This window comes from Typopeltis vanoorti, chromosome 3 (assembly GCF_054136105.1).
Source record: "Typopeltis vanoorti isolate ZY-2024b chromosome 3, IOZ_Tvanoo_1.0, whole genome shotgun sequence".
Classification (NCBI taxonomy): Eukaryota; Metazoa; Arthropoda; class Arachnida; order Uropygi; family Thelyphonidae; genus Typopeltis; species Typopeltis vanoorti.
This window is the reverse complement of record NC_143551.1, coordinates 43,898,189-43,921,420: the sequence shown is the minus strand read 5'-3', so window position 1 is coordinate 43,921,420 and position 23,232 is coordinate 43,898,189. Positions and strand designations below refer to the sequence as shown.

General features: G+C 37.0%; 1 protein-coding gene across 1 annotated transcript in view; it reads left to right on the top strand.

The window, feature by feature from the left end:
• The window catches only part of LOC150108087 (multiple PDZ domain protein-like), an 859,697-nt gene that overhangs the window by 752,271 nt on the left and 84,194 nt on the right, over window positions 1-23,232 (top strand). The window contains exon 28 of the mRNA XM_090415962.1: window positions 16,790-16,891. Coding sequence (XP_090272088.1) covers window positions 16,790-16,891 — 102 coding nt within the window. The remainder of the gene's footprint in view (window positions 1-16,789; window positions 16,892-23,232) is intronic.

Here is a 23,232-nt window from a genome sequence, read left to right as displayed (position 1 = left end):
TTATTCACATTTTATAATAAGGTGACAGCAGAATTGGATAAAGGAAATGGCCACACCATGATACTGCTGGACTTTACAAAGGCATTGGACAAAATACCACATGGAAAACTATTATGTAAGTTGGAGCAAATGAGAATTTGGTCAGAAAATGAAACATGAATGGGAGGAGGTGACTGATAGACATCAGAGATTTGTATATAGTGGAATGGAATCAAGGCAAATAAGGGTGACTAGCAGAGTGCCCCAGGGCACTGTAGTAGGATCACTACTCTTTAATTTGTACATTAATAATATAGCAGAAGATTTGAATGGGGATGTTCAGTTTTATGCTAATGATTCAAAACTAGAAAGGGCAGTAGTTTATAAAGGTGATGTAGGTATCTTAAAGGAGGATGATTTAAGTAAGTTGACAGTGTGGGCAAAGGATAATGGTTGTCAATTCAGTGTTGTAAAATGTAAGGTTAATGAAAATATTTGGGATGAAAAGATTACATACTTTGTATCATATTGATTTTACTACTTTACAGGAAATTGATGAAGCTAGGGATCTGGGGGGTGATGGTGGATAAACATTTGAAATTCAGAGGATTATATTGCAAGAGTTGGCAAAATAGCTCAGAGAATTATTTCGATGCTGAACAATATATTAACAAGTAAAGATAGGGAGGTTATCATCCCTCCTTATAAGACTGTGAATCGGCCACATGTTGACTACTGTTGCAGATTTGGTCACCTGCATTTCTTGGGGTTCAGAAGGCAATGGAAAGGATTCAGAGACTTGTGACCAAGCTGGTGATAGGTCTGTGGAATGTTCCCTATTAAGATAAATTGAGGGTGTGTAGGGTTTACAGAATTTAGCTGACAGGCAGAGGAGAGAGAATGATTGAAACTTATAAGTTACTAAAGGGGTTCCATAAGATTGACACAGAAGAAATATTTCAATACATTCAAGATAACTGAAAGTATTTATCTGTTCTATTATTTTATTAATAACTATTTTGCTTCTAACTGGAGTTGTCCACAAAATGCCATTGTTTTAGTTTTAGCTATGGAAATTTTCATTCCAAACTGTTCTACTATAATGTTTAAATTATATATTGCGCTTTGTAAATTGTCTTCCTTATCTGATATTATTACCTGATCATCTGCAAATAATAGCATATTTATTTTGGTATTTCGGGAAATTTCTATACCTTGATTGTTTAAGATGTTCCACTGTATTAATGTTTCATTAATGTAAATACTGAAAAGTGTTGGAGACAGATGGCATCCCTGTCTTACTCCTTGGTTTATAGATTGTTTTTCAGACAACTTTTCATTTATTTTTATTTTTATTTCATTATCTTTATATATATTCAATGTTGCATGTAGTAAAATATTAGGTATATTTGTTCTTTGTAATATATCAAACAGTATATATCTTTTTACTTTGTCAAATGCTTTAAAAAGTAATCAGATTACTAAAACAAGAGTGTCCATTATCAAGTACATGTTAGCCTGCATAAATAATACTTCTTTAATCTTCCCAATTCTTTTTATGTGAGTTATCATTTTTTTCAAAATCTTAACAACATAAGAAATACAAACTTGTCTGTTGTTTGAAACATCTATTCTACCACCACCCTTATGTAATTGCATGATCTTACCCTGTTATGTTATCTTCTTTGGTCTTGGTTATCCTACTACCAACTCCATCTAGCAAGGTAATCTGTTCAGTCATTTTTCCTCTCACTAGCCTCATATCGAAAAACTCCTGGGGATTATCTATTTTTGGATATTATAGTCATTAGCTAAAAATGTGTGACAAAGAAATGGGAATTCGGTGGCAGGAGTAGTATCATTGAAACAGATACCCTAGCTCTGTGTGTGGTAGTGCTTTAAGGGCTAGGAAATGCTATTGAAGGCTAGGATCCAGAATTGGGTTGATAATAGCCATTTTCTCTGCAATTGCCAGCATGGGTTTGATAAAAGGCAGTTATGTTTTACTGATGTACTTATGCATTACAGTAGAGTGACAAATGTGTTGGATATTTGGATTTTGCAAAGGTCTTTGATAGATTGTCACTAAATGGATGGGATTAGATACTAGAACGGTGAGTTTGATAGGTGATTTGCTGTTGGATAGATATCAGCAAGTTGTGTGTTTGTGTGTGTGGATGGTGGAGGAGGGGTAATATTCTGAAAGTGGTATGTGTGTGGGGGGAAGCATCTGTTTTGAGACCATTATTATTTAACTTGTATATTAATGATATTGAGACAAGTTTGACAGGAGATAAGCAGTTTTTTTGCAGATGATGCAAAGTTGAGGAGAACTTTGATGAGTACAGCTGTTATTGTGGTATTTTTTATTAGTATCTGAATAGACTGTGTGAGTGAGTCTCGTGAGGTGTAAGGTTCTGAAATCTAGCAGGCAAGAATTTCCCACTAACTGCTGACACTGCAGTTAGTGGGAAAGTTATTAAGAAACTGTTGTATGAGAGGACTAGGAGTAGTCCTCTCATACAAAATATATGTCAAAGCGGTTATGGTTCCATTGTGCAGGATATCCCAGAATTAGCTATCTATTTCTATGAAATCAGACAAATCTATTAAAAACTAACATAATTTAATGTTTATTACCTAATTATGGTACAAAAACAGATAGATTTATAAATCATAAGTCAAATCTTTATTGAGAATTTTCAACATGCACTCCATTTGTATCCCTGCAACTTTCAAATGTAGCATTGCAAACCACATTTTGAAGCATTTCAGGGATTATGTCCTGCACTGCCAACTGAATGTGTTCTTTAAGTTCAGCTAAACTATTGATCTTTTGGCGATAAACCATCGTTTTTATGAAACCTGATGCGAAGAAATCCAGGGGTGTCAAATTTGGAGAACACAGAGGCCAAGGTCGAGGTCCTCCACGTCCAATCACCGATTTGGAAAGCATCTGTTGAGGTATTCTCAGACAATTAGTGCATGACATGGTGCTTGTTGAAACACAACATTATCAAGAATGCTATCATCAAGAAGGTGTGGTTCGAGAAACTGCTGAAATATAACAAGGTAGGTGGCACCTGTTACAGATGCTCCCCCCCCCCCTAAAGAAGAGTGGGCCATAAATTTTGGATTTAGTCATTCCAAGCTACATGTTAACTTTTGGAGACTCTCTTTACCATTCTATGACTTCAGATGGTTTTTTCATTGGACCAGATACGACAATTGTGTCGATTGACTTTACCACACATGTGGAAAGTCACTCATCATTGAATAAGTTGTTATCCGATAAACCTCCGTTTTCAATCTGATCCAGAAATTCTGCATACTTTGTTGCTCAATTTGGATAATTCTCTTCATTTAGGGCACAGTACCTGAATGTAATAAGCCTTTTTTCATCAGTGTCGAACGCAAGATTCTATGAACTGTTGTCTTGGATATGTTAAGTCTTCGACTGACTTCCCTCGCCGACACTGTTGGTTCATCCTCGAACAGTTGTCATACTCCTTCAATACTGTTACGTGCTGTCCTTGAGTATCCTCTTCCCACCTCATCATGTACAGATCCTGTTCTTTTAAATTTGTTCACAAATTGCTTTGTCTGTAGGACCGATTCTGTTAAATTTCCTTGTAAATCTTTCTCTGATTTCATTACATTGCACTCCTTTGATACAGGATGTTACAACAAAGATGCGTTCTTGTGTATTCGTTATTGGGGTTAGGGTTCTGCAAAGAGATGAAAATAAAATTATGAAATAATTTAGAAGTTTTTACATTTATAACACATATTAACATGATAAACATCAATAAATATGAGTTTTTAAAAAATTTGTCCCATTTCACTGAAATAGATAGCTAATTCTGAGACATCCTGTGCAGGAGGGCACGCACACGTGTGTGTGTGTGTGTGAGTGTGAGTGAGTGAGAGAGAGAAAGAGAGAGAAACACCCTGTATATGGCCTTGATCAGGCCATATGTATACTACTGTATGCAGATCTGGAATGCAATGGATGAGAATATCTTGGAAAGGCTATTGAGAAGATTGAATAAGGTGGTGGTGTCGTGTCTGTAGAATGTGGAATATGAAATCTGATTGAGAGCAGGCCATTTGCAGAGAATCAGAGGAGTGGGGGATATAACTAAGACATATGTTGGTGAGGAGTCATTATTGGGAAGATATTTTTCATAAAATTATGAAGACAGTGATAGAACAATAGGCATCCCTGGAAGCTATATAGGGAAAATGTGAAAAGGGAGTGAGGAGCAGGTACTTTTTATGGAGAGTGGTTGCTGAGTGGAATGCATTTCTTGGGAGTGTGCTGATTGCATATATATAGCTAATGAATTTATTATTTCTTAGGAAGGACCTCCCACGATGAGTCAAAAGACTCATCGTGGGAGGTCCTTCCTAAGAAACACAAAATCTATCAAGACTCATTGAGGGGAGGTCCCCCCCCCCTAAGAAACACAAAGTCTATCATACCACTCCTTAAACTCATTGACCGTTCTCACTCTCACCACTCCATCGGGCAATGCATTCCATGGTTCAACCACCCTCTATGAAAAGAAACCACTCTTCACCCTCTTGCTCACGGTTTCCTTTCGTAACTTCCAGGGAAGGCCTCTTGTCATCTCTCCTTCCCTCTGTTCAACCAAGCAAAAAGAACTCCCCAGTATAAACCCTGTAACCACCTTTCAACAGTTTAAAAGTCAATCATATCACCCCTCCTTCTGTCCACCAAACTCTGCAGTCCACATTCCCTCAGCCGATCCTCATAACTAACATTGTACAGTCCTGAAACTATCTTTATCTGCCTTTGTACCCTTTCCACAGTTAATTTATCCCCTTCAAATCCTGGGGACCAAATCTGAGAACAATAGCCTAAGTGTGGTCAGATCAGAGTCTTATACAACGGAACGATATATTGCTGCATTAAATTGATACCCCCATTCATTTGCCCATCTATCTGGCTTATTCAAATCTTCTTGCAGGACTACCACATCTGCACTATTACTAATAATCCTTCCCAGCTTCGCATCATCTGCAAACAACTGAATATCCCCTTGCAATCCACAGGCAATGTAATTGATATAAAGGTTAAACAATATAGGTCCCAGTACTGAGCCCTGTGGGACCCCACTTGTAACCCTCTGCCTCCTTGAAACTGCCCCACCATACACAACTCTCTGATGCCTATCAGACTGGCAATCTTGAATCCGGTTCACCAATCTGACATCCAGACCCATGTGCTGCAACTTAAATATCAGCTGATCATGTGGCACCCTGTCAAATGCCTTTGCTAAGTCTGAGAAAATGGCAGTATATGCCTTTCCCTCATCTAATGCTCTTGTAACATTATTATAAAAGGCTAGCTAAAACAAGAGCGCCCCTTCGCAAATCCATGTTGACTCTCACAGATAAAGACATGATTTTTGACTCCATGGTAGTTGTTCATTATTATTACTAATATTAGACCTACAGTGTAGTCAAAGGACTCATCATGGTAAATCCATACTCTCTCTCTTGTGCAAAAAGATCTTCAAACTATGCCTTAAACTCATTCTCAGTTTCCACACTCTCAGGCAGTGCATTCAACTCATCAATTACTCTCCACTTCACCTACTTGCTCAGACTCTCCTCACACATGCCCATGTCTCCCCCTACCCAATGAAAAATCTCCTCCACATTAATCTGATAACAATCTGTAATCCATATGTGTCTTGATGATACAAAGGTAAAGTTTCACATGGTAAAGTCGACACATGGACTTTACCACAAGTTGCCCCAGTCTTAAAAGTTCTTCAGGCGTAAACTTTGTTTTGCTTATACCACTTGGATAAAGGATAAAACCAAATATATAATTAGTTTATACAAAAGAACCATAACCTCTTTGCTTCTGCATGTCAGAGCCCTTGTTATTGCTATAATCACTTGGGATATTCTTGCAATTTTAGCAATATTATCCTTAAACTTCAAGTCTCTGTTCATCTTCACTCCCCAATCTCTCATCACTTCCTCCTCCTTAAAATTTTTTCCATTTATTTTGTACTCTGCATCCCAACTTTGCCTACCAAATTTCAATTACTTGGATATGCAACATTAAACTGATTGCTCCTCTCACTCGCGATCCTCTTGCAAGACCACAGCATTTGCTCTGCTTCTCATAGTTCTTCTCAACTTTGCATCATTGACAAACAGCATATCTCTAGTTAAGCTGGTTTCAATGCTGTCTTTACTGCTCTCTCCTAATTCTAATAATGATACTGACCATTATGATCATCTCTAAAAGATGATCACATGCAGTCTAATTGCTCATATAGCCTTGGAGATTTCATTGTCCATAATTCTAACTGGCTTCCTTTCTCTATTTTCATAAACCAAGCTGGAAGAGATTCAGAATTGTTTTATTATCAGTGAGGATTAACAAAATCATTTATCTAATACCAAAATATCAGATTAGATAATCTTCATCATGAAAGTAGCAAAATATTCTGGAAGCTACTGAAAAAGCTCAGAAATGGAAGAAAGATTGCAGTAATAGGAATTAGATAAAGGTGGTATGAATGTGAGAATTACAGAGGTATTTCCCTACTGAGTGTTCCTGGTAAGATTTATGCAAGTATACTTGAGAAACGGTTGAGAAGTAGTATTGTGGGAGTGAAGTTTGGTGAAGAACAAGCTGCATTCAGGCCAAATAGATGCTATCAGAATCAGATTTTCACTTTACAACAAATAGTTGAGAAATCTTGGGAATATAACAGAGATCTGTATTTAAGTTTTGTAGATCTGGAAAAAGCATATGACAAGGTGCCAAGAGAAAAGCTATTCAAAATGCTACAGTTATATGGTGTCAATGGGGCATTATATCATGCAATACTTTGTCTTTATTTGAGTTGTAAGTCAGCAGTTAGAATTGAAGGAAGTACAGGAAGATTGTTTAATGTTAAATCTGGTGTGAGACAAGGATGTACATTATCCCCTCTGTTATTCATCATCTATATTGATCACATTATGAAGGAAAGCAGTATTAAACCTAATATCAAAATTGGAGATGTTAATCTCGGCTCTTTACTTTATGCAGATGATGTTATACTTTTAAATAAATCCAGTACAAGTCTGCAAGATTCCCTGGCTAAATTGAATAATTGTTGTAATAAATTTGGTATGAAAATCAGCAATAGCAAGACAATGAAAATGGGCAGAAACATTGAAAATATCAAATTCATTATGAATGGAGAGCCTATAAAACAAGGAAAATGTCAACTACTTAAGCACAATTTTTAGTGAAGACGGTAAATTATTATTATTATTACTTGACACCTCCAGGGAGTCCAAGGACTTATCGAGGCGGGACATGTACTCTACAGCTCTGTCTCCACCACTCAATCCACCAACTACGAGTCGCATCTACACCAACTCCATCTAGCGCCAACCCCTACCACTACTATTTTCACAGACAATCACAAACATCCATTCCTACGGTGGGATTAAAACCCACAGCCTTTTGGCTAGAGAGCAGATATGCTAACCACTTGGCCAACCAGGCCGGCAAATTAAATATGGAAATAGACAACAGAATCAACAAAGCCGGTATGGTAGGAAGTCAACTGAATTCGTATGGAATAAGAGAGAAATTAGTCAAAACACTAAATTAGCTGTATACATGACAATGTTAAAACCAATTGTAACTTATGGATCTGAGAGCTGGGTTAAAAATAAAACACTTGACTAAAGACTAGAGACCACAGATATGGGAGTCATGAACAGATGGCATCGGTGACAATATCATATTAAAAACTAGGATATTAGGAAAGAACTTAACATTGTTAGCATCCAGGAATGTGTTAGCAGACTAATCTCAGATGTTATAGTCACTGAAAAAGAAAAAGACCCAGAGGGAGAACAAGATATAGGTGGATTGATACAGTAAAAAGTGCCTTAGAAGACAGAAATATGAGATCTGATAATGTTGGAGTCTTGACAGATAACAGCTTGATTTGGAGGAAAATATTTGATAGGAAGTTAGTAATAATGTAAGTTCTTCATGTAGTACTATCATAATATCTTGTACACTCCCCTTGAGGGTACATGTTAGGAATTTGATGATGATAATCCTCATCTTTCTCCCAGTACTTGGATTTTTTTTACTTAACCAGCTCTCCTTCAGTTGATGTTAGCTTTTATTTTGGCAACTCTGATTATATCATTGTCCATGTTCCTTTTTCTGCCAGTCATTTTTCTCCCATCCAATCTCAGCTTCATATCCTATGGCTCTAGCAATTAGGATGACCTTCAGGATTTCTATGCTTGAAGGTCATTCTAACAGATGTACCAAAACAGTCTAAGTTAAAACCCCTTCCTCCTTTTCCAGGAACTTTACCTTCTTTACTGTTCTGAGAAGTCTCCCTTTCAATGTGTCCAAAAAATTTTAACTTTCTTCTGTCAGTATCTTTAAGGAGCCTTAAACTTCTACTGATCTTTTCTAACACACTGAAAGGCGCACATTCATTTGTGCGCCTTTCAGTATATGATATCCTCAACAGCCTTCTGTAAAACCACATCTCAAAAGCAGCTATCATTTTCTCATCTGATTTCTTTAAGATATCAGATAAGAAAATATGGATGTGAGTTCCAATTCTCGCATCCATAAGTTGCTGTTGGAAAAACAACTGCATCCAAAATTCTCGACCTTGTTCCCGTGGAGATAAATCCATCCTTCCAGATTTTAGACAAGTCTCTGATTGTTGTTTTAGCCATTCCTAACCTTCTTTTGACGTCTTCTGAACAGCAATTCGTCACATTAATAATGGATCCCAGGTACTCAAACTTGCTGACTTCCTCAGTTCTTTTTCCATTAAGGTACACCTGTTTTTCAAGAGCTTTCCTGTTTGTATTTCCTTTGAGAACCATAATCTTTGTCTTGCTAGGATTTAGTTAAAGTCCTCTGTTATTACTAATCTTGTTAACTATGTCAAGAATTTGTCCTAGTTCTTCCATGTCATTACAAAGGAGTACTGTATCATCAGCATACCTGAAATTACTGATCAATCTATCTCCTATCCTAATTCCTGTCTTGAGCGTTTTCCATAGTGCTTCATGCACCATGTCCTCCATATATACTAAACAAGTGAGGAGAAAGTAAACATCTTTGCCTTACTCCTTTTCCAACCTGAAGCCAATCAGTAAATCCAACACCTGTTGTTACCGTGGCTTCTTGCTCCCTGTACAAGTTGGCTATCAACCGGATAGTGTGTTGAGGAAAACCCATTCTTTTCATTACTTCCCACAGTTTCACATGCTGAACACAGCCAAAAGCTTTAGAGTAGTCTAAGAAACAGATTACCAGAGGAAGTCTAAATTCTTTATATTTTTCTATGATCTGTCTAAGGCAAAGGATCTGATCTCTGGTGCCCTTACCTTTCCTAAAACCTGCTTGTTCCTCGGGCATCTCTACCTCAACTTTGGCCTCAATCCTATTTATTATTATTATTATTATTATTATACGTGACACCTTCAAGGAGTCTGAAGACTCATCGTGGGAGGACACCAATTGTACAACTCTCCGTCTCCACCACTACACTGAACCTTTACTACCAATCATCTACATCAGCAGCATCTACTGCCCACCACCACAGCTACTATTTTTTTTGTCTGTAAATTGTGTGTGTTCTGAAGGGCCGATTTGTCTGTATGTGTGATGTAAAAACCCTTCTACCTCCGTATGAGATCAGCTAACTCACCTTCGATTGAAAAAGTCCATATAAAGACTCCTCCTGTCATGACGAGACTCAAGCTTAGGCCTTTTCCAATTGAAGGGTGCAACATACCGTCATTCTTCCAATTGCGCTACGGAGGCATTTTAGCATGATCTTCAATAAAATTTTGCTTGCATGAGATATTAAACTAATAGTTCTATAGTTGTTGCACGCTTTCATACATCCTTTCTTATGTAGTGATATGAAAACAGACTTCTTCCAGTCTCTAGACCATGATCCTGTCTCCCATATTCTTGTAATCAATCTATGAAATGCTCTTATACCTCCGTCCCCTGTGGTCTTAATTAACTCTGCTGGGATTTTATCTGCACCTGGTGCCTTATTGCTGTTAAGCTGCTTAACTGCTCTTTCAACTTCATGCCTAAGTAGAGGAGGTTCCAAATCAAAATTTTCCTTGTGAGAGAGCTCCTCCACATTTTCTTTATCCACTCTACTGTACAGTTCCTCACAGTATTCTTTCCATCTGTTTTTGATTTCCATTTCTTCTGTTAGTAATGCTCCATTCCTGTCTTTGATGACATTCAATTTGGGCTTAAAATTTTGCTTTAAGTTACGAACTAAATAAAACTTCCTTTTATAATTGAGCCTCCTCATCTGGAACTCTATCTCTTCACATTTATTAGTATAGAACTTTTCCTTGTCCTTCTTGATGGCTCTTCTGACTTCTCTATGTAATCTCTTATATTCTTCAGTCCCAGTGTCTCTTTGTTTTTCCAGCCAACTTCTTTTGATTAGTTCCCATGTTGAATCTGATATCCATGGGCCTCTTGGTCTTCTTATTGGGCTGAAATACTTCTTGGGTGTATCCTGATTATCACCTTGATTCCTTCCCAAAGCATTTCTGGTGAGTTCTCTTCATTGGTCTCCAGAAAATCATCCAACCGAGTTGATATTTCTTTTGTGAATCCACTAAGAATTATTCTAAGATCCAATCTAGTGGAATGTGCCTGACTTGGAAGTTTTCAGAGTCTTAGTCTTACTTTGGCTCTTACTAGCTGATGGTCTGTACCACAATCTGCTCCAGAACAAGTGTGCACATCAGAGATGCTTGTCTTCCACCGCTGGAGCCAGGATGTAATCATTCTGGTGCCTTGACCCATCAGTGTTCGATATCCAAGTATAGATCCGTCATGGGTGTTCCTGGAAGCAGGCATTGGTAATAACTAATCTGTTAGCATGGGCAAATTCCAACAGTCTTTCACCACGGGCATTGCATTCACCTAGACCAAACATGCCACACTCCGGCCTAATTCTCATACTCTCCCCCCCCCCCCCACTTTTGGGGGGGGGGAGAGTATGAGATTAGTATGATATTATGAGAGAGAGAGAGTATGAGATATTTAAGTCCCCTATGATGTAAAGTATGTCTCTCCTTGGTAGGTAGTCCAAAACAGTTTGTAAGTTTTCATAGAATTCCTCACTCTTTTCTTCAGGCCTATCCATGTGAGGTGCATAAACTACCACGATTGACACATTGGTAGGCTGAACCTTAAGCCCAATAGAAAGTATCCTATCATTAATGGGGTTTAACCAAGAAGGCTTCTTGCCTGAGTTATCTTCAGTATCACAGCTACCCCATGATGTTTTCAGTCACCGCCTGAGTAAATAACTAGCTTACCATCCACTTTTGAAGTGCCTTCTCCATTCCATCTAGTCTCTATAATTCCCAGGATGTCAATCTTATACCTATCCATCTCTTTACAGACAATCTCAAGAGTATCCATCTGTAGACCTTGAACATTCCATGTGGCAATGTAAAATTCCCTTTTAAGATTAATCTTATACCTTCTGTGTTGCTCATTCACAATATCACTGATTTTTGATGGAGACTGTAATATACTTCTCGAACAGGATCCTCTTCCGTAGCCCTGAGCATGCCACTGATTATTCTGCACGACAACTGATGCAGCATGAGATGCATTATAAGGCACAACCATATTAGCATTTTGGAGTGAAGTCACTGCAAGAAGAAAGTGGTACGGTTGCAGAGGCCCTTTCCACATAAGAAGAGATGAAATAGCAAAATAGGAAAGATTCACCCCTAGCCCTCGAATACTCTAATAGCATTGGGGGGGGGGGGGGGGGAATAAAAAGAAAAGAAAAAGGGGTAGTACCAGCAGATAATATAACAGAAGTATATTACGTGAAGCAAGGCATGGTCCAGCATCAAGTACCTTGGGTTTGCCACCTATACTCACTAATAAAGTGAGCCCTTGAGGTAATTCTAAAGCAGAAAATTAAAAAATCTTATTATTACTACACCCTCCATGGAGTCAGCAGACTCATTGTGGGAGGTTCATTCAACTGACAACATATTTATCATACATCATCAAATTCCAGCAATGTACCCTCAAGGGGTGTACAGGATATGACAGTACTACATGAAAAAATTACATCATTACTAACTTCCTATCTACAATTTTCCTCCAAATCAGTCTGTTACTTGTCAAGACTCCAACATTATCAGATCTTATATTTCTATCGTCTAAGGCACTTTGTACCGTATCAATCCACCTATATCTTGGTCTTCCTCTGGGTCGTTTTCCTGCCAACCTGGCAGAGAACACTTGTTTTGCTAATCTTTCCTCTCCCATTCTATTTAAGTGACCATACCACCTGAGATTAGCTCTGCTAACGCATTCCTGGATGCTGACAATGTCAAGTTCTTTCCTAATATCCTCATTTTTAATATGATATTGCCATTGATGCCATCTGTTCACGCCTATAATCTTTCTCAGGACTCATATCTGCAGTCTCTAGTCTTTGGTCAAGTGTTTTACTTCTGACCCAGCTCTCAGATCCATAAGTTAAAACTGGTTTGAACACTGTCTTGTATACAGCTAATTTAGTGTTTCGACTAATTTCTTTCTTATTCCATATGAATTTATTCAGTTGACTTCCCACCATACCATCTTTGCTGATTCTGTTGTCTATTTCTATATTTAATTTACCATCTTCAGTAAAAATCGTGCCTAAGTAGTTGAAATGTTTTACTTGTTCCACAGGTTCTCCATTCACAACACAGTTGACATTTTCAATGATTCTACCAATTTTCATTGTCTTTGTCTTTTATTGCTGACCTTCATACCATATCTATTACAACAGCTATTCAATTTAGTCAGAGAATCTTGCAGACTTGTAGCGGATTTATTTAGAAGTATAACATCATCCGCATAAAGCAAAGAGCTAACATTAACATCTCCAATTTTGATATCAGGTTTAATACCACATTCCTTCATAATGTGATCCATATAGATAATGAATAACAGAGGGGATAATGTACATCCTTGTCTCACACCAGATTTAACATTAAACCATCTTCCTGTACTTCCTTCAATTCTAACTGCTGACTCACAACTCAAATAAAGACTAAGTATTGCTTGATATAATGCCCCATTGACACCATATAACTGCAGCGTTTTGAATAGCTTCTCTCTTGGCACCTTGTCATATGCCTTTTCCAAATCGACAAAACTTAAATACAGATCTTTGTTGTATTACCATGCTTTCTTGACTATTTGTCGTAAAGTGAAGATCTGATCCTGACAGCCTCTATTTGGTCTGAATCCAGCTTGTTCTTCACCAAGCTTTTCTTCCACAATTCTTCTCAACCGTTTCTCAAGTATACTTGCATAGATCTTGCCAGGAACACTCAGTAGGGAAATACCTCTGTAATTCTCACATTCAGTTTTATTTCCCTTTTTATATATGGGTACTATGAGAGCTCTACTCCAATCATCGGGAATTCGTCCCTCTGTCCAGGCTTTCTGAACTATGCAGTGCAGCCACTGTAAGACTTTTATACCACCATACTTCAGCATTTCTGGTCGAATATCATCTACTCCTGCTGCCTTTCCACATTTGAAGCCTTTGATGGCTTTTTTCTACTTCAAGTATGGATATGTATTCCTGACTGCATGCCTAGTCAGTGTTTTCTATCACTGTGCTGTCATCACTTCTTGTTTCATTTAGCAGTTTTTCAAAGTAATTACTCCATACTTCAAGGATATCTTTTTCTCCTGTTTTCATGTCACCTTTATCATCTCTAACTCCTTTTACAGCACTCTTTCCTCCATTCCTAAGCTTCTTCAACAACCTCCAAAATATTTTGCCACCTTCTTGATATTTATTTTCTATATTCTTGCCAAAGTCCTCCCATGACTTTTGATTTGTTTAGCTAGTTTTACACACTGTTTAGCATTCTTACATTTGTCTCTGTATTCTGTAAGAGTAAAGGCTGACTTATTTGCCAGGAACTTTTGATATGCTTTCTTCTTTTCCTTCACTGCCTCTTTAAATTCCTGTGTCCACCAGGGAGTTCTGATTTTTTTATCCTTGCACACAACCTCACCACATGCCTCTCTGGCAGAATCAATCAATGTTTTCTTCAGAATTTGCCACTGAATCTCCAAGGTTTGATTGCTGTTCTCAAACGCTTTCATTTTCTTTTCAATAATCTTTCTGTATTTTAGTCTACAGTTCACATCTGAGAGCTTCTCAGCTTTTACTCACTTTAAAACTTTCTTACATGTTATTCTTTTCAATATGAAATTCAATTTTATCCTGCTCAAGACTAAATAGTGATCACTTCCAATTTCAAATCCTCTGTACACTCTGGTGTCGTGCACTAGGGAGAAAACATCACTATCAACGATAACATAGTCAATGAGACTTTTCTTATTCCTAGCCTCTTCTCTTCGTGTGAATTTGTGCACATTTTGATGTTGAACATTGTGTTAGTAATAACCAGTCCTTGTCCTGAGCAGAAATCCAACAGATATTTGCCATTATTATTAGCTTTGCTCTTTTCTCCATTTCCCAAAATATTTTTGTATGTCTCACAATCATTTCCTACTCTGCTATTTAGATCCCCAACAAGGACCAACTTTTCCTTTTTCATTGTGTCAGTTGCTTTTTCTAAAGCCTCAAAAAATTCCTCCACTTCTACCTTAGTAGAACCTTCTGTGTGACCATAGGCACAAATAAGTCTTATTGTCCAGTTCCCAATTCTCATATTTGCCCACATTACTCTACTTGAGACTGATTGCCATTCAAGAAGATTAGCCTCGTATTTTGTGTTGAATACTATGGCTACTCCTTCTTTTCCTTGATTGTCATTGCCTGAATATAACATTTTGTATTTATTGCTCAGAAAGATCTCACCAGTTTTGGTCTTTTTTGTTTCATACACCCCTATTATGTCATTCTGGTACTTATCTAATTCCTCAGCTAGCTCCATTTCTTTGCCATTCAGGCTTCTTACATTGATAGTACCGATCTTTAACTCTGGTGATGTTGAGTTGGGGTTTGTTTTCAGATTTGTTCCAGTAGCTGACTTTTTGCTGTTCTCCCTGGTTCCCTGGCGAAAACAACGGGGACCTTGTTTAACTGGGCGACGCCCCAGCCGGCATGAAATTTTGTCATGTTGTACCATCATTTTTTATTTTGGTTTAACCAATTAGAATACAATTTGGTCGGCTAAATCCCAAATTGCCAGCCCATCCTCGTTTGTTCAGTATCAAAGTAGATACCCAACAGGGTGCACCACGAGAAGGTGAGGATTGGACATTAGGTCAGAAGCCCTGGTCGGTTCTTCGCATTCCTTTAAAGGCTATGTGGAGGTCTCCTCTCAGTTATACAGCTTTGTCCCTTAAGCACCCCTTAAGGGTCAAAGCTGTTTAACTATTTATCATACTGAATCTTAAAATCCTCAACTCTCCCTGCATTAATTACTGTAATGTATTCCATTCATTCACAATTTTTCATGTAAAAAATCTACTACTCGCACCCCTCTTCACCACACTCTTACACGACCTCCAAGAATGGCCACTACTTCTTCCCATCTCAACTCCTACTCTTTTTATAATCCCTTCTGGATTAATCCAGTAAAATCTTCTAACTTACTTAAACATCTCTGTCATATCCCTTCCTTTCCTCCTATCCACCAAGTTCTGCAATCCACATTTCCTCAGCCTCTCTCTCCATATAGCCAGCATTCCAAATCAAAAATGGAATGAATGCATTTGTCAGTTATTTCATTTAAACTTTTTCCAACATCAACAACAGACATTAACTGTGGTCATCATCACACCTCTGTTAATACTGTAGTAATTCATTCAGGATCAAAATCAGAACTAAACCAAACAAGGACTAGTTAGACTGGAAAGCTGATCGATAGGAAGTTAGAGATCATATAACTTATGGTACCACACATCTTTGGAAATGCTGACTAAATACTATTTGAAAGCAGTGTTCAACCTCATGTCAATCCACACACACACACACTCATATTTGCTCACAAATTAACCCACTAAAGATCTCCCTCCTTTTCAAATAGTTATGAGAATTAAAGAATGTAGATTCCATTTATTTCCTTCTAATAAAGACTCCCACTAAATGGAACCAGAATCATTCATTAATATAACTGAAGCTTCAGAGAGAGCAACTACTCCAACCTGAATGCTAGGAATGTGGATTATTTCTTTCTCTCATTCACATCCTATCTGTCACTGATAGACAAGTGAAAACATATTTTCATCCAAATAATTTATTAGGCAATAGTAGCACTGATTTAGGTTGTTCTCTAGCCTCTCCTAATTAGTATATAGTCCATTTTCTGTTATGTAAATTGATATCAGATAATGATATGTTGATAAAAATTGTGGTGTAATTAGAAGTTATTTCAATGTTAATAAACGTTTCCTACAAAGGATTTAACTTTTAAGTCAAGGTTTAAAAGAATGATAGGTGTGCAGGATTGAGCTAGGATATCTATGAAAATGATGGTTTTGTGGACTTCATGGAAATTATGTTAATGATAATAACATTCTTTGATTAGTGATTTTTAATATTCTTCTTTTTTTTTTTTGCACATAATGAGTTTGTTTCTCCCTTAATGAAATGGAAGTGGTCAAATAAGATATCAGTTGTTTTAATATCAAGAATATTATATTATGGAGTATCACATTTCAACACTTTATTAGTAGATTTTAATGAACATTATACTTTTGTGGTAACTTTTTTTTTTTTAGGGAAATCATGGTCTTGGAGTCATGATAATGGAAGGAAAGCACACAGAAATTGGGCATGGAGTGTTTATTTCTGATGTCCAAGAAGAGAGTCCTGCTGAATATGTATGTTTGTTATCTTATAATTTGATTTTTCTAAAAGAATAATAAATACCTCTTAATACCTTATAACCAGATGGCAAAAATGTTTTCTTGAACTTAAAAATTCAGAGAACTACCAAGAATTTATGAGAATACAACCTTCAGCACAAGTGTTGCCTTGGTAGTATGCTACTTAAGAGAAAGCATACTTTACCTTTATGCCCACATATTTAGCTTTTGTCAGGGTTTCATTGGTATGAGCTCATAAGTTCACTCACAAAAAATAAACTTTGAAATCTGATATTCCATAGAGTTCTTGCCATCAGAGAATTTCTGCCTGAGAACGTAACAGTTTTAAAGTGATTAGTTAAGTAAAACTGGATCAAACAGCATAAACTAACATACAGGCTTGAGGACGTTCATCTTTTAGGTAGTGCACCACCAAAGCAGAGAATATGAATTTGGCTCAAGCCAAATGTGCAGTTAGTTGTTGCTATAAGCCAGGGAGTTCCATGGATGATCTGGAAGACATCCACTGCTAAATTAGTAAAGTGTGTACAGGTCAAGTGATTATTATGGGGGACTTCAACTATGGAGATATAGACTGGAAGAAGAAAGATCACATGGCAGGAAGGAAATGGAATTTATTCACCTACTAAATGATAATTACTTGAAGCAGCATATGATGGAGGGGGACTAGGGGTGTGAGGATATTAGACCTGGTCATACGATCAGAAGAGTTATTCATATCCAAGGTGACCACATTACCTACTATTGGTTAAAGTGACCGTGGAATCTTGACCTGGGGATTGTAAAACATGAGGAATTTTCTGTCAAGAAAGGGTATATGTTGAACTACAAGGCAGGTGATTATGACAAGCTAAGGAAGAATCTTGAATCTGTGCCATGACATAAAACACTGCAGGTATGGATGTTAGTAGTGCATGGGAGATAGTTAAGGATCATCTAGAGCAGTGGTTCCCAAACTTTATCGGGCCATCACCCTCTCGAATCCATAAACTCATCGTCAGTGCCCCCGTGTCTTACCTGAATCCACCCTACATTCAGAAAAGCGATTCACAACCCACAGGAACGATAATAACATTTTAAAAACAAATATTAATTTATAATTTAAATTTATTTTAAATCCAAAAAAAAACATTTAACTTTAATAGCAACTTTACATTAAAATCTAATAAAACATTGTATTATAAGACTATTCAATAGCAGCTATTGACTTGAATATTTTGAAAATCCTTAATGTGATGGATGGGCTTCATGGAGACATATTCTTTCTTTTAAGGTTACACAGTGATCAGCATTCATATTTATGAATTTAGGGACACAAAACATACGTGTTGAAAAGATTATTTTACTGATTAATAATAAAATAATAACTTGACGTTTCGACCCCTGTATTGAGGTCAACATCAGAAGGATACATGTGTATAAGAAGAACCAAGCTACATGTTGTTGCACTTTATACAGGTAAATTACATCTATGTTGTTAAATAATCTTTTTCTTAGCCTGCCCTCTAGTGATAAAAAAAAAATTACCAATAAAAACTACAATAAACTCTGCTAAAGTCCTCATGTACTAGGATTCTTCTGGAATTATACAGTTTATATTGTTATACTACGATTATCTTCTGGATTTGTACAGTAACAGGTTGCTATTGAATGTTCAGGGGAAAAAAAAAAACACTTCACCAAGTCTTCTTGTATTGAGATTTTTCTTCGTGGTTGCTATAAAGGTTGCAGATGGGTCCTACACATTCTTGGAATTAGACCATCATTTTTATTCAGATTCGGATCATGTTTGAGCATTTCACATGCTTCCTTGAATTTCCACTTGAACCAGGTTTTTTGATTGATTGGAAAGGTACCAAGTCCCTACACCGCACCAAAACCTGGTTCGAGTGGAAATTCAAGGAACATGTGAAATGCTCAAACATAATCTGAATAAAAATGATGCTCTAACCATTCCAAGAATGTGGAGGACCCATCTGCAACCTTCATAGCAACCACGAAGAAAAATCTCAATTACAAGAAGACTTGGTGGAGTGTTTTTTTTTTTTTTTCCTGAACATTCAATAGCAACCTGTACTGTCCAAATCCAGAAGATAATCGTAGTATAACATATAAACTGTATAATTCCAGAAGATCCTAGTACATGAGGACTTTAGCAGAGTTCATTGTAATTTTTATTGGTAATTTTTTTTTATCACTAGAGGGCAGGCTAAGAAAAAAGATTAGTTAACAACGTAGATGTAATTTACCTGTATAGAGTGCAACAACATGTAGCTTGGTTCTTATACACATGTATCCTTCTGATGATGACCTCAATACAGGGGTCGAAACATCAAGTTATTATTAATCAGTAAAATAATCTTTTCAACGCATGTGTTTTGTGTCCCTAAATTCATAAATATGAATTCATGGAGACATAGTTTTCCTATGTCTGGTTTAATATAACTTAGCAGTAGTCTTAAATCTCCATGTTGAGTTATCTGGAGTCTTATTCAAATTAAGTGGATATTGAATCCAACATTATTTCAAAGCCGAATAGAGAAACTACAAGAGTTTGAGTGAAACTATAAAAGTTTCGGCAGATCAAAGCGTAAGCAAACCTTTCATGACAGGAGCAACTCATAGTAAAAGTGGAGTAATACTGGTCACTATCCTTAGTATTTCCCATAATGTAAAAGACATCTCCTAGTGGGCATGCATAACATCATACATGTCCACTAGGAGATGTGTTTTATATTATGGGAAATACTAAGGATAGTGATCAGAGCTTACTCCATCTTTACTATGAGTTGCTCCTGTCATGAAAGGTTTGCTTACCCTTGGATCCGCTGAAACTTTTATAGTTTCTACATTCGGCATGAAACTCTTGTAGTTTCTCTGTTCGGCTTTGAAATCTCTTTGCAGAAAGAGCAGAGATCTCTTTCTACAACCAAAACTCTTAATAAGATTTCTTAAATTTTGACATCAGCTCAAAGTGATTTTGCAGCTCAATTAGTTTTTCCTCCATGGCTCCCACTACCTCAGTATTGGAAAATGGATTTATTATCTAATCTGGAACTTCCAACGAAAGTAAATCCTTGATCTACTTGCCTTGTCAGGATGTACCTTCTTCAAATGTTCAATTATTTTGGAAGGCTTCATGGCCTCATTTGAGAAGACCCTTTCACAAATTGGCACATTGGCAGCTGCTGGTTTGTTGGTGCTGGTATGCATCCATATTTTAGCTATTCAAAGCTATACTGCCTACATTTCTTCTTTGACGTATCTGCATCTGCCATTTCTATTCTGGAACATGCAGAAATAAGCATACATACATATTTGAAAGCAGTTTTTATAAATAATAATCTTTATCTTTATATCCTCACAATATAACAGAACCTATAATTTGCCAAGCTGTGACACAACACTTACATAGCTAAATGCTTCACATTTTTGTTCAGTAAATAAGAATATGGGAAAATACATTATAACACACTCAATACTATTAAGGTAAAAAAAGGACCACTTCAGAAATTACCAACAAAAAACTCAAAAAATATCTTGGAAACAGTATATGTCTTGGAAAATAACAACATGGAAAACAACAATAATAATAATAATCAAACAGCCACAATTAATTATTGCACATTTCAGCATTTTGCAGCAAACCTTCAGCATCCCCCTGTTGCCTGCTTGCCTCTTAGCGCCCCCTTAAGTAATCAAACCACCCACCAGGGGATGGTACCGCCCACTGTGGGAACCACTGATCTAGAGGAAGCAATATTAAATTGTATACCTAAGGTAAGTAGGGTTAATCAGGTGGGAGTTAAATGGATGAGTAATATAATTTTAAGCACGAGCTGCAAAAGAAGAAAATGCTGTGGGGGCTGTAGAAAGAGAAAGGTAACCAGCAAACTCATGAATAGTACAAGGCTCAGGCAGGGAAGGTGACAGCATGAAAAAGGAAGGCACAATCAGTTTATGAGAAGAATCTAGCCAAGCAGGCCAAAGGAAGTCTCAAAGAGCTCTTTTGTTATGTGGCAAGAGAAAGAATGACTATGGAAGATTAACCTTAATGAGCCACTCAACCTCATCCACCCATCATCCACCAACCGCATCATCTACACCAATGCCATTTACTGTCCACCACCACCACTAGTATATTCACAGACAATCACAAACATCCATGCCCATGGCAGGATTCGAATCTACAGCCTTTTGGCTGGAGAACAGATACGCTGACCACTTGGCACTATCTTTCTTTTTCTTTTAGTCTAGATTTTATTCCAATCTTAGACTTCCAACATCAGTACAGCGAGCAGCCACATATATTGCCTGAAAATCTGTGGAACTAGATATTGTTCCAGGGTATGTGATCTGTTTTTCATGAATGAAAACTATAAATAATAAAAAGCAAGAATTTCTAATTACAGTTAATAGTTTGAAAATTTGCAGTTTGTGTCACATTAAGCAAAATTAAATATGCTGCTCTTTAAACTCAGTATAATTTCAATGTGAACTATTTAATCTGCTCATAAGCTTTGAATGGAATCCTATAATCACTTGGAAACAACAATTCATCTTATTAAACCTAGAATAATGTGATTGCTTTTTATGCCATTTTTTTGTTTTAACTTGTAACTTCTCATACTTTTATGTGGCATTTTATTCTGAAAAATAGTTATTTCTTATCTTCTTTAGTAAAACATTGTAGTGATAAAATAAGTGATTAGTATCATCCTGTGTTTTCAGGTGATTTTATTGGTTTTATTGTTCATATGAGACTCAGCCCTATTAGTGTTAATTAGCACTTTTTAAGTCAGTATTGTTTCTGGCCAGATAACTGACCAGAAACAATACTGACTTGGTATCTTCACATAGCATAATGACAGCATATAGTTCAGTAATTATGCCATCTTGTCAGCAGAACATAACACACATTGATGTGTGAAATATACTCCTTTCTTTCCTCCCTCCCAAAATTAAAAGTTATGGTTGTAAACTTCTAAATGCTTTTTATAACCATTTTTTGTTATAGACCTCTTCTCCCTTTGTCTCTGTCTTTATCTGTTGAAGGTTTCCCAGTGTCAACAGTGGTCAGCATATCTGCTCTCCAGCCAAAAGGCTGCAGGTTCGAATCCTGCCATGGATGTTTGTGTGTGATAATACTAGTGATGATGGGTGGTAGATGGTGTTGGTGTAGATGATGGTAGTTGCAGTTCATTGTAGTTGGTGGAGTGAGTGATGGAGACAAAGAGTTGTAGAGTAGGTGCCCTCCCTCGATGAGTCTTTGAACTCCCTAGAGGTGTCAAGTAATAATAATAATACTGAGTGATGATGATCATGGGGTGACAAAGCAGATAAAATGGTCGAGTTACTGAGTGACCACTTTGTAAGGATATATTATCCTAGTGAGGTTACTGCTTTACCATATGTGACAAACACTAATGTGGGTACTGAGGTGGATGAATTGGAGGTTATTAGGGTATTGCAGAATCTAATTGTAAATACAGCTGTGGGATTAGATGCATTCTCAGTTCAGGTTTTGCGAGAATGTGCAAGGGAACTGGCAATGCTCAGGCTAGGATCTTTAATTTAAGTCTCGGCTCTGGTAGACTTCCAAGGGAGTGGAAAGAGTACAAAATAATTCCCTTACATAAGGGAGGTTCTAAGACTGCAGGTGTGGTAGTAAAAGTGCTAGAAAAATTTGTCAAAAAGAAAATTCAAGAATTTGTGGATAAAAATATGATACTGTATGAGGGGACATCTTTTTATAATACAATAACAGCAGAACTGGATAAAGGAAATAGTTTTATGTGATGATTCTGATAGATTTTGCAAAGGCATTTGTCAGGATGCAACATGGATATACAAATTAGAACAAATGGGGATGGGTAAGATACTGGTTAAGTGGATTAGAGGGTGGCTGCTGGACAGATATCAAAAAGTGGTACATGGAAGGTCAGAATCAAAGTGAAAACAGATAACTAGTGGTGTGCTGCAAGGTTTGGTGCTGGGGCCACTGCTGTTTAATTTGTACAGAAATGATGTAGGAAATAACCTGAAAGAAAATATTGAGTTGTTTGCTTATGATGCAAAATTAGGTAGAGTAATAGTTAATCAAAGCGATGTGACTTGCAGGACAATTTAAATAGGCTGTTAGTATGCAAAAGATAATGGGGTTCATGTGGTGAAATGTAAAGTTATGCATTTGGGGAAAAATAGATTACAAGCTATGTATCATATTGGTGGTACTGTACTCCAGTAAATAGATGAAGTTAGAGATTTATGGGTGGTGGTAGGCAGAGTTTAGAGGATGTATTGTTAAGGTTACTAAGGTAGCCCATAAAGATTAC